Source organism: Gorilla gorilla, chromosome 12 (assembly GCF_029281585.2).
Source record: "Gorilla gorilla gorilla isolate KB3781 chromosome 12, NHGRI_mGorGor1-v2.1_pri, whole genome shotgun sequence".
NCBI classification, from domain to species: Eukaryota; Metazoa; Chordata; class Mammalia; order Primates; family Hominidae; genus Gorilla; species Gorilla gorilla.
The window spans coordinates 76,627,065-76,639,575 of record NC_073236.2 but is presented as its reverse complement, the minus strand read 5'-3'; the positions used below and the strand labels follow the sequence as shown (position 1 = coordinate 76,639,575).

At 34.8% G+C, this 12,511-nt stretch overlaps 1 protein-coding gene across 10 annotated transcripts in view; it reads right to left on the bottom strand.

Annotated features, from left to right (window-relative positions):
• WDPCP (WD repeat containing planar cell polarity effector) overlaps positions 1–12,511 on the bottom strand; it is a 482,654-nt gene that overhangs the window by 30,904 nt on the left and 439,239 nt on the right. For 6 of the 10 annotated variants that reach the window (XM_031008388.3, XM_055378000.2, XM_055377998.2 and 3 more), the window contains 2 exons: positions 2,950–3,029; positions 2,369–2,400 (listed from right to left, as the gene is read on the bottom strand). In XM_031008388.3, coding sequence (XP_030864248.1) covers positions 2,369–2,400; positions 2,950–3,029 — 112 coding nt within the window. Of the gene's footprint in view, positions 1–2,368; positions 2,401–2,949; positions 3,030–12,511 lie in introns of those variants that run through there. The other 4 variants (XR_010130115.1, XR_010130117.1, XR_010130114.1 and 1 more) reach the window with 1 other exon arrangement.

The following is a 12,511-nucleotide window of genomic DNA, read 5'->3' as shown; positions in this document are numbered from 1 at the left end:
AACCTGGGAGACTATGGGAAATTACTAATCTCTGTGTCTCAGTATCGTTGTTTATATGAGGCTAATAGTAGTATCCATCTCATAGGTTTGTTGTGAGAATTAACTGAATTAAAACGTAAGGTACTGAGTCCAGAACCAGACAAATAAGAAGTACTTGATAAATACTAACAATAATGTTTTATTATTATTTTTGTTGAATATATTCAATTGGTTGAGAAAAAAGTTAATTAAGAGAAATATGTTGAAAAATAGTTATTATAGCAATAGAAAATTATGCAAAGACACACATATGCAGAAACCCTACTTTAAAATGTAGCATGTGGAAATTTCACAAGAAGACTTTGCAAACAATGAAAGCCTGTTATAATCCGTATCTTATCTGTACTTAATAGCAATTTCTAAACAAGAAACCAGAGCACTGAACATAAAGTGTATATGAGTTAGTGCTAATCTGAATTTAAGCTATATTAGTAACTGAACTCAGTCTTGTGACAGATTACATTACAAAAACCATCCTATACTTTAGTACACAAACTGATATTTCCCTTATTCTCTATAAAAACCCTTCCAGAAAGATCCTTGGGAAGTCAGTTTCTTGATTGAATTTCATGTACACTTGTTTATCCAAGTGGATGTGTCTGTAAAGTTGTGACAGGATGCTGTTTTTTTGTTTGTTTGCTTATTTCAAGACAGGGTCTTACCCTGCTATTGCTCAGGGTGGAGTGCAGTGGTGTGATCTCAGCTCACTACAATCTCCAGCTCCTGGGCTCAAGTGATCTTCCCACCTTAGCCTCCTGAGTAGCTGTGACTACAGGTACATGCCACTGTGCCTGGCTACTTTTTGTATTTTTAGTAGAGATGGGGTTTTGCCATGTTGCCCAGGCTGGTCTCGAACTCCTGGGCTTATGCAATCCACCTTCCTTAGCTTCGCAAAGTGCTTGGGTGTGAGCCACTGCACCTGGCCAGGATGTTGTTGTTGTTCTTTTTTTAAAACAAGTATTCTAAAAAAATAAGCTATTTAAAATATATACAATTTATGGTAAAGTTTCTTGAAGCTTTCGCAAATTAAACAAATTTTTAGGCATGTATATTCAACTGTAATATGGTGTATTTCCCTCCAAGCAAATAAAGATTATTATTTTTATTTTCAATAAAATATGTATGTCCAGGTATGTCCAGAAAGAAGTAGATTGAAGCAATGATATTGACCATTACTATCATTAGTATAGTTCCATATAATTAGCAAAGTCCTATCACATTTGTGTTCACAAAAGAGCTTCATAAAAATCCCGTGGAGTGTGTGGCATTATCTCTATTTTAGGAATGAAGAAGTTGAGGCTTAGAGAGATGAAATGACTTGCCCAAAGTTATAATGCTAGAAGTTGTGGGACTATCATTCAGACTCAAGTCTCACAATAAATCCTAGCCTTTCTGTAATTGGTATAACAGGGAATTGCTATTTCCTCTCAAAATGAACTGAGATGTGATGTCAGAGACAGACACGGAGAAGGGTTCAGAACTACCTGTCAGATGTGATATTTTATATGCATTATTTATAAAAATTATATGTAATAAAGTATATTGGATAATTTAATCATTATTATACACCTTTTATTTTTAAATTTTTTACTTTGGATAATTTCAGACATATACCAAAGAGAGAATGACATTTGCAAACTGCTGTATTACCCGCTACCCAGCTTCATCAGTTATCAACTCCTGGCTACTCTTTTTTTTTTTTTTCTGTGACACAGAGTCTTGCTCTGTCACCCAGGCTGGAGTGCAGTGGCATGATCTTGGCTCACTGCAATTTCTTCCTCCTGGGTTCAAGTAATTCTCATGCCTCAGCCTCCCAAGCAGCTGGGATTACAGGTGCAGCCGCCACACCTGGCTAATTTTTGTATTTTTAGTAGGGAGGGTTTTGCCATGTTGGCCAGGCTGGTCTCAAACTCCTGGCTTCAAGTGATCCACCTGCCTCGGCCTGCCAAAATGCTGGGATTACAGGCATGAGCCACCGCGCCTGGCCAACATCTGGTTACTCTTAATTCACCTATATCCCTTCTACTTTCTCCCTACTGAATCATTTTGAGTCAACTTGAAGATGTGTAATTTCATTCGTACATACTCTGTTATGCACAATTTTATTTTAAAATAGCTTTTAAATAATAATTACAACTTGGGAATACTGAAAAGCTGAATAGTTTTTTAGAAGCTGTTAGTGTAGTTAATATAGACCAGTTAATCTAGTTAATGTAGTCCAGTTAATGTAGACCAATAGATAGCATTTCTTGAGTTCAAAATAATCACATACATTGTGCTTTTCTCTTAGAATTTAAATGTCTAGTAATAAACAGAGAAAGTGTTTTACCTGTTCTCTGCCGTCTTCTCTCAGTTCTCCATCTAAAGTAAAAGATTAAAACATTAATTATCTTAAAAGTCTAATAATGGACCTTAAGAAAAATTTTTTACAACACTAAAAACAGAAATGCTTAAAATAATAACAAGTTACAATGCTGAAAACTCTAGAGAAATAAAAAACCAAACCTTAACATAGTATGAAAGTGCCAATCATTTTCATATATATGTGTATGGCTACCTTGCATTACAGTATTTACTATGTACAGTATATACTATAGTATATACTAGCAGCATATCACTTGAGAGCTTATTAGAAATGCAGAGCCATAGGCTCCAGCCCAGATCTACTGAATCAGAATCAACTTTTTAACAAGATCTACAAATTTATCTATATTTATTTGTATGATCATTGAAATTTCACCTTTGTAATAATCAGGCAACTTGGTATTTTATATCAATGACAAGCAGTCTTATACCAACTAGAAATGCTCAGAGTTTTCTTATTTTTATTAATTTACTGAAAGTTCTTGCAAGCTATAGCATAGTTTTTCTGTTATACTTTGAATACTTGGGTGTCTTGAATACTGTTACCTTCTGCATTACGGGTATTAGTCATCAAAAATCCAGAACAGATGTCTTTTTCAAGTTCATTCCTTCTGTCAATTATTTGTCTGCAGTATATGGGTGTTTTTAATTGGAAAAAGGATTAAAAAAGAAAATTTTAAGGTTAGGTATAAGTTATAGATTTTAAAGTATTAAAATATCTTAAAATTTCTGGGTTAAAAAATGTAATTAAAAAATTTCTTTGGAAACTTTCAACAATATAGTAATCATTTAAATACTATTATATTTAAAAACAGAGAAAGCCACTTTTAATTTTTCCACCATTAAATATTTTACCGGACATTTCAAAGAGCAGTTAAATTAAACTTTAACATACAGATAATGTATTTTACATATGAAGTTTTAAGAGAAACAATCATGGAAACCAAATGTGATGCTCTGAACTCATGGTTATTACAAAATTAAAATGAATGATGAAGTTTTATAAACTTGTAAAAGTAATTCACTTTTGATGTAGAAAACCCCCCACCCAAAACATAGAAAAAGAATAATATAAATATCCAGAGTTGTTCTCTGGATATTTAGCTCAACTACTTATTATTATGTATCTTTTAAAAAAATGAAACTGAGATAATGTGGTCTTGTGAAATTTCATGTCATCATCTTTCACTTTTTTTTTTTTGTTTTAAAATTTGTACTGTTTATATGTTAAAACTGACTTTCTTAAGGTATAGAGTTTTGTGAATTTTAACAGATGTTTAGATTCTTGTTATTACCATTACAAACAGAATATAGAACAGTTTCATCATGCCAAAAAAACCTCCCTTATATACTTTATAGTCACACCCCCCTCAACCTATACACCCTGGCGACCACAGAAATCTTCTTCATAACTATAGTTTTGACTTCACGAATGTTGTATAATTGGAATTATACCATATAACCTTTTGTGACTGACTTCTGTCATTCAGTATAATGCCCTGATAGTCATCCAAGTTGTTAAACGTGTATCAATGGTTCACTGCTTTTTATTGCTGAGCAGTATTCCATTACAGATGTGGGTACCAGTTTATTTATTCACCTGTTGAAGGGTATTTTTCTCAGTTTTTGAAAATTATGAATAAAACTGCCACAATCATTCATGTACAAGTTCTTGTGTGAACATGTTTTTACTTTTCTAGTGTAAATACTTAATGGGATTGTTGAATCATATGGTGAATACATGTTTAACTTTATAAGAAACTGCAAAACCATTTCCCAGAAGAGTTGTACCATTTTATATTACATCTCATGCGACAATGAATGAGAGTTCAGTTACTTTGCATCATCCTCACCAGCACCTGGAATTGTCAGTATTTTTAAAAATTATTGACATTCTAATAGGTGTACAGAGGTATCTATCTCATCATGGTTTTAATTTCAATTTCCCAAATAGCTAATGATATTAAATTTATTTGTTTGCTATCCATATATCTCCTTATTGAAATGTCCGTCCAAGTCTTTTGACCACTGTAGTTGGGCTATTTGTTTTCTTACTGTTGAGCTTTGAGAGTTCTGTATATATTCTGGATACAACTCCTTTGCTGGATATGTGACTTGCAAATATTTGCTCCCATCATGTAGCTTGTCTTTTCAGGCTCCTAACAGTGCCTTTTGAGGAAAAACAGTTGATGAAGTTACCATTTTTTTAAAAATGGATCATGCTTTTGGTGTCTAGTTGGAGAACTCTTTGTTAATCCCAGGTCACAAATATTTCCTCCTATGCTTTCTTCTGAAAGTTTGATAGTTTTACATTTTATATTTAGATCTATGATTTATTTTTAGTTAATTTTTGAGAGTAATGTGTGAGGTTTAGTTTGAGATTCTTTGTGTGTCTGTGTGTGCATAGATGTGTATTGTGCCAGTACCATTTGTTGAAAAACTATCCTTTCTCCATTGAATTACCTTTGTACTTTTGTCAAAAATCAGCTGGGCATATTTATATGGGTCTATTTCTGGGTTGTATGTTCTGTTTCATTAATCTGTGTGTCTGTCCTTTTACTAATACTGTAATTTCTTGATTAGTTATAGCTTTGGGGATGGCAAACCACAGTCCCTAGGCCAAATCCAGTTCATACATATTTTAGTAAATAAAGTTTTATTGGAACATCTTCATTTTATATTATCTATGGCTGCTTCCTTGCTATGATGACAGTTAAGTAGTTGTGACAGACTATGTGACCTGCAAAACCAAAAATCTTTACTAAATGGCCCTTCACAGAAAATGTTTGTCAACCCCTGCTTTAGCAAAAGTCCTAAGATCATGTATGATTCTTCCAACATTATTTTCCTTTTTCAAAATGTTTTTTGTTATTCTAGCTTCTTTGTCTCTTTGTATAAATTTTAGAATCAGCTTGTTGATATCTTTAAAAAATCCTTCTGGGATATTGATCAGAATTTTATCAAATCTTTAGATTAATCAGAAATCTTTAGATCAGTCAGGAGACAGCTGACATCTTTACTATATTGAGTCCAAACCATAAACACGTCTATTTATTTGTTTATTTATTTATTTGACAGAGTCTCGCTCTGTTGCTCAGACTGGAGAGCAGTGGCAGGATCTTGGCTCACTGCAACCTCCGCCCCCCGGATTCCAGCGATTCTCCTGCCTCAGCCTCCCGAGTAGCTGGGACTACAGGCATGTGCCACCACAACTGGCTAATTTTTTTTTTATTTTTAACAGAGACGGTGTTTCACCACGTTGCCCAGGCTGGTCTCGAACTCCTGACCTCAGGTGATCCGCCCTCCTAGGCCTCCCAAAGTGTTGGGATTACAAGCATGAGCCACCATGCCCGGCCCATTTATTTTAATCTTCTTAAGTTTTTAGCATACAGATGGAATGTTTTGTTTGACTTATAACACAGTATTTTGTTTATTTTGGAGCTACTGTAATTTAAAAAGCTTTTTTGGTTTTCAATTGTACATTACTAGTATATAGAAATACAATTGGGCCGGGAGCGGTGGTTCATGCCTGTAATCCCAGCACTTTGGGAGGCCGAGGCAGGCAGATCGCCTGAGGTCAGGAGTTCGAGACCCGTCTGGCCAACATGGTAAAACCCCATCTCTACTAAAAATACAAAAAAATTAGCCAGGCGTGGTGGCATGCGCCTGTAATCCCAGCTGCTAGGGAGGCTGAGGCAGGGGAATTGCTTGAACCAGGGAGGTGGAGGTTGCAGTGAGCCGAGGTCGTGCCATTGCACTCTAGCCTGGGTGACAGAGCGAGACTCTGTCTCAAAAAAAAGAAAAAAAAGAAATACAATTGATTTTTATGTGTTGACCATATATCTTGTGACCTTGCTAAATGCACTTATTAGTTGTAGGAACCATTTTGTCTGCAAAAAGGGATGGTTTCATTTCTTCTTTAGTACAGTGTTCCATAAGAGTGGTAAAAGTGGACATTTTTACCATGTTTCCAATCTTAGGAGGAAAACATTCAGTCTTTCTCTATCAAGTAGGATAATAACTGTAGTATTCTTTTTTTCCTTCTTGGTAGAAACTCTCTATAGTTTGAGGAAGCCCCCTTCTACTCCTAGTTTTCTGGGCTTTTTTTTTTTTTTTTGATTATGAATGGGTATGGAATTTTGTCAGACATGCTTTTTGTACCAGTTGATTTGATCAGTTGATTTTTCTTATTTATATTGCTAAAATTGTGGATTACATTAATTTTTGAATATTGAATAAGCTGTGCATTCCCAAGGTAAATCCCACTTAATTCTGGTATATTATTATTTTTATATATTACTAAATTCTTAATCCTTGTTGAGGATTTTTACTTCTATATGTATGAGAGACAGTAGTCTATAGTTTTTTGTACTTTTTTTTCTTTCGTTTTGTAAAAAATTCCATGGGACTGCTTGATATCTTTTTTTGTACTGTCTTTGGGTAGTAGCCTCAGAAAATGAGCTGGGATGTGTTGAATTATCATCTCATATTTTCTGAAAGAAATGTGCACAATTGCTAGTATATTTTTCTCTCAACGAATTCACCAGCGAAACCATCGGGACCTGGAGATATCTTTTACAGAGTTTTTTGTTTTGTTTTAAACTACAAACTTAATTCCTTTAATAGCCATAGGATTCAGATGATCTCTTTCATTTTCTGCCAGTTTGGTAGTTTGTGGCTTTCAAGGAATTATTCCATTCAAACTACGTTGTTAAACTTATTTGCATACAGTAGTTCATGACATTATTTTTTATCTACTTAATGTCGGTAAAGTTTAAGATAATATACCCTCTTTCGTTCCTGATATCAATAATCTATGTCTTCTTTTTCTCTTTGTCTGACTAGAGTTTTTTCAATTTTGTTGATCTTTTCAAACAGGCTTTTGACTTCATTAATTTTTTTGTTTTCAACTTCAATGATATATGCTCTTTATTATTTCCTTTCTTCTGCTTCCTTTGAGTTTACTTTGCTTTTCTTCCTTTAGTCTGTTTAGATGGAAGCTTAGATTGTTGACTGAGGCATTTCTTCTTTTCTCATATAAGCATTTAATTGAGTAAAATTCTTATTTTAAGCTGTGATTTTTTTTTTCAGTTTATGATCTTTTCTGATTTCCTTAAGACCGTCTCTTTGACCTAGGGATTATTTAGAAGTTTGTTAATTTCTAAGCGTTTGGAGAATTTTCTCTATTTCTTTCTGTTATTTATTTCTAATCTATTCCCATTATGGTCAGAGGACATACTTTGTGTATTCTTCTAGGTTTGTTTTATGACCCAGGATATGGTCTGTTTTGGTAAATGTTCACGTGCACTGCAAAAGGATGTGTGTTCTACTGTTGTTGGGTGGAATGATTTTCTGTCACTAGTTCTATCAGTTGTTGAGAAAGGACTGATGCAGTCTCCAAATGCAAATGTAGATTTGTCTGTTCCCATTGTGATCTCTATAATTTTTTCTTATATATTATGACATTCTCTTGTCAGATGCAAACACATTTAGAATTGTTATGCTTTCTTGATAAATTGACTCTTTTATCATCTTTTCCTTCTTTGCTGGTGTCCCAAGTTTCCCTCTGGTATCATTTACCTTATGTCTCAAGAACTTTTAGTAATTCTTTAATAACAAATCTACTGGAAACATATTTACTAAGTTTTCCTTCACCAAATTTGAAGTTTTCAGGTATTCTTTGTATATATATATTTTTCAGCATTGCATTCTTTATCCTCTCCTTCTACAGCTCTAATGTCATGAATGTTAGACCTTTGGGCATTGCCTCACAGGTCCCTCGGTTCATTTTTTTTAAAAAATATGTTTTCTTTGTTGTTCATTGGATACTTTCAATTGATCTGTCTTCAAGTTCATTGACTTCCCTTTGTTATCTCTATTCTGCTATTATCAAACCTATCAATGAGTTAAAAAATTTTGTGGGGGCCAGGCACGGTGGCTCACACCTGTAATGCCAGCACTCTGGCAGGCTGAGGTGGTTGGATCATTTGAGTTCAGGAGTTCGAGACCAGCCTGGGTAACATGGTAAAACCTCATCTCTACAAAAAAAAAAAAAAAAAGCAAAAATTAGCAGGGTGTGGTGGCATGCACCTGTAGTCCCAGCTCTTTGGGTGGCTGAGGCAGGAGGATCGCTTGAGCCCAGGAGGTTAAGGCTGCAGTGAGCTGTGATTGCACCATTGCAATCTAGCCTGTGAGACAGAATGAGACCCTGTCTCAAAAAAAAAACTTTTTTTTTTTTTGGTTAATTTACTTTTGAATTCTTTATTTGTTTCTTCTTTATACCTTCTATTTCTTTTTGATACTTGGGTTTTTTTGTTTGTTTGTTGGTTTTTTAAAGAGATGAGGTGTCACTAGTTGCCTAGGCTACCCTCCAACTCCTGGGCTCAAGTGATCTTCCTGCCTTAGTCTCCCAAGTAGCTGGGACTACAGGTGCATGCCACCATGCCTGGCTTGTTTCAGTAATTTTAATGATTGTTGGAGCTCCTTAAAGTTTGTCAGATAATTCCAACATTTGTCATCTCAGCATTATTGTCTTTTACTAATCTTTTCTCATGTGAGTTGAGATTTTCCTGCCACTTTATTTATCAAGTAATTTTTGGTATCCTGGACATTTTGAATATTTTAAGACTTGATCTTGTTAAAATTCTGTGATGAATGTTATTTTTGTTTTAGCAAGCAATTATCTTATGTTTAGGCTTCAAGTTACAGTGTTCCTCTGTGAGCTATGGTATGTCAGTTTACTTTTCAAAGCCTCTTTGCAGGGCTGTTTGTCATGCTATTTGGTGATATTTGCAGTGCTGTCAGTGTGTGTACCATCCAGTAGCAAATATATAACCTGGGTGATAGTTTATCTATCAGTTTAGATCTCAAAGTCTTTTATATACTGGTTAGAATCAGATCCACACATGCATACCTTGGGGTAAGCCCTGGAGTTTATAAACAATTTAATGGGGTTGTTTTCACACGCTTTCATGTCTGCAATCTCCTTTGGTGCTTTCTGGATCCAGGAAGCTGCATCTTTAGTTATCTTATGCTTCCCATGTACCTCCATGGTTGCACCTGACTAGGCCCAAGCGGTGGTGAACTAAAGGAAAACACTAGTAAACTTGCCATAGGTTCAGAGGCACCTTAAGTTCTTGTCTTCGTCCTTATTTCTTCTGTATTATTTACTTTTCAGACTCCCCAAACAGCTGCTCCAATATATTCTACCTAGGATTTTTAGCTGCATTCGATGGGTGAGACAGGAGGAATGTGCTTACTCCATCTTACCGGGAACCAGAACCTGATAATCATGATTTTTAAGTGAGTATATAGTATCTGTTATTTAGATATACTGTAATTTAGTCATTAATTCCCCATATATATTTTTAGGTCATTCACTTATACAATAACAATGTGATTAACATTTTTATGTTTATATTACAAAAATGAAATTTAAAGTTATGGCATTTTTGGGCTTTTGTTATATGTTGCTAAAATTAGTTTCTGAAAGATTGATACTGATTTACAAATTTGACCATCACAAAGAATATTGACCACAATTCATTAAAACACATCAAATGATATTTAAAAATCCATATGAACCTCCCCTCCCCTACTACCCAAACAGTGGCCACTACTGGGGGTTGCTGGGTTAATCTATTATCCTAAAAACTGATAAATCTAGGGAAGTTATCAAGCATTTACTCTGCCTTTCGAGGTAACTCAATAGTTGATAAGGAAACTTTTATTATGTATAGAAGTACTCAAACTTATAAATGCAGAAGGAGTTACAAAATTAGAAAATCATCATTTCACAACCCCTAATAAAATAATCTAGGCAATGTTCATCAGTGATTTAAAAAACATCAGGTGAAAGGTTGATGGGGAAGTTTATAATGGAGAATTCCATTAATCAGTCTTTGCTTCACTAAAAGACATTATATACCTCTTGTTGTGATGTAATAGGAAGCTCACAGCACCATCTACTATGCATTACTTGGGACACAAAGCAACAATTTCCCCAAATTTGCTTATAGAACCATAAGTAAGAAAGCAAAATAATAAAAATGTATAAATATAGGGGATTTGCAGATGACATGTGCTCTTCTCCCTTGTTCCAGATATGCAGTGTATCTGTGGGAAGAAGCATACAAAGCTTGATGTACGTTGAACCATAGTTAATAGATATGGTCTGTAAGGAAAATATTACATGATGGTGTGAAAGTGTGTCAGGGCATACTTAAGGAATTTTCTGGGCCTCTGCCATATCTGCAGAAGGCAGTTCAGTACCCTTGTCTAGCTCCGTTTTCAGTTGTGCAGGAAACAGCAAAGCCAAAAGCATCTATTATTTAGTTATAATTTTTGCATATATATATAAGTGGCGCCATATTCCTTATGTGCTTTTCACTTTCCATAATTCCCTCTCTGAAAGTCTGAATTTGTTAACCTTTTTGTCACTCCTTCTTGACACAGAAAGGTATGTGAACCTAGATTCAAAGAATATGGCACAGAGATAATAAATAGACCCAAAGAAATAGTGAAAAGGACATTTCTGGCTGTTCTGCAATGGCAATATTTCATGATTTTGAAACACATACTTCAATATTTCATTATTCACTAACAAAGCTGCAGGAGGTCCATATCTGAGAATAACTGCTTTCAGAAAATAAAACAAAAAAAGCCCCTTACAGTGAATCAATTTAAAATGGGGTTGAAAATCATAATAAATGGCGACAATATAATTTGACTGAAAATAAGAGGTAAAAATATATAGATAAGCTTATTTTACTTGTATTAATAAAATATATGTTGTAATTTCAACTGTTCATAAATTCATTTTTTTCTTTTTTTTTTTTTGACATGGAGTCTTGCTCTGTTGCTCAGGCTGGAGTGCAGTGGCATGATCTCGATTTACTGCAACCTCTGCCTCCTGTGTTCAAGCGATTCTCCTGCCTCAGCCTCCTGAGTAGCTGGGACTACAGGCGTGTGCCACCACACCCAGTTAATTTTTGTATTTTTATTTTTAGTAGAGATGGGGTTTCATCATGTTGGCCAGGCTGGTCTTGAACTCCTGACCTCAAGTGATCCGCGTGCCTCAGCATCCCAAAATGCTGGGATTACTGGCGTGAGCTACTGTGCCCAGCCATCTGTGCGTAAATTCTTAGATGGAACAAAGTCAGTCAGTTTGATTTGGAGAGTGGGGAATGGTTCTACTTTTTCTGACCAAATTGTCTTACAGTATGATATGGCATATTTAACTTCATATTCGACTTGCACAGCATACAAGTTCAGAAAGAGGACCATTTTTTTTTTCAAAAAATATTCAAGGACTTAATCACTTTTCTGAGGGATTCTATTAACACTTTGATAAATTCATTTGCAGTTTTATTATTCTTGTTGAATTTCTCTTTTTAATTGGTCTAAGTTCCTTTTCCTGATTTATCAATAGTTTTACATGAGACCTGAACATTTCTGTAACATCTCTTTCATTGACTTCATGAAACATTGTTTTTGCAAGATTTTTAGTTGTTTTGAAATATGTTTGTATTGCTGTGTTGGGTATTTAAAGAGCTGACAATCAGTGAAAATACTGATAAACTAATATTTCATAGGTGGAGATAAATGCTAGTCTTCACTGGGGAGGGATATTTGAATGGGGAGAGGACTGAGTTTACAAGTAGTTAACTTCTTATTAAATATTTCATGTTATAAGGACTATTGTTCTATGTAAACTGATAACTACAGGGTCTCAGATAATGAATATTTGGGTAATTAGGAACCCCTGTAGTTAAAAAATTATATCTTTGAATGCAACTTATGAAGTTTGAATGCTCTGAGCTTTGTGGGATAAAAGTACTATGCAAATAGTAAATGTCACATGAAGTCCACTAATAAAGGTTAAGGATTTCAAAATATGTAATATAGATAAGCTTTATACATGAAATTATACCTCATTTGACTTAGTTGCTAAAAAGAAAATGCCGGGCGCAGTGGCTCACGCCTGTAATCCCAGCACTTTGGGAGGCTGAGGCGGGTGGATCACGAGGTCAGGAGATTGAGACCATCCTGGCTAACACGGTGAAACCCCGTCTCTACTAAAAATACTAAAAATTAGCCGGGCGTGGTG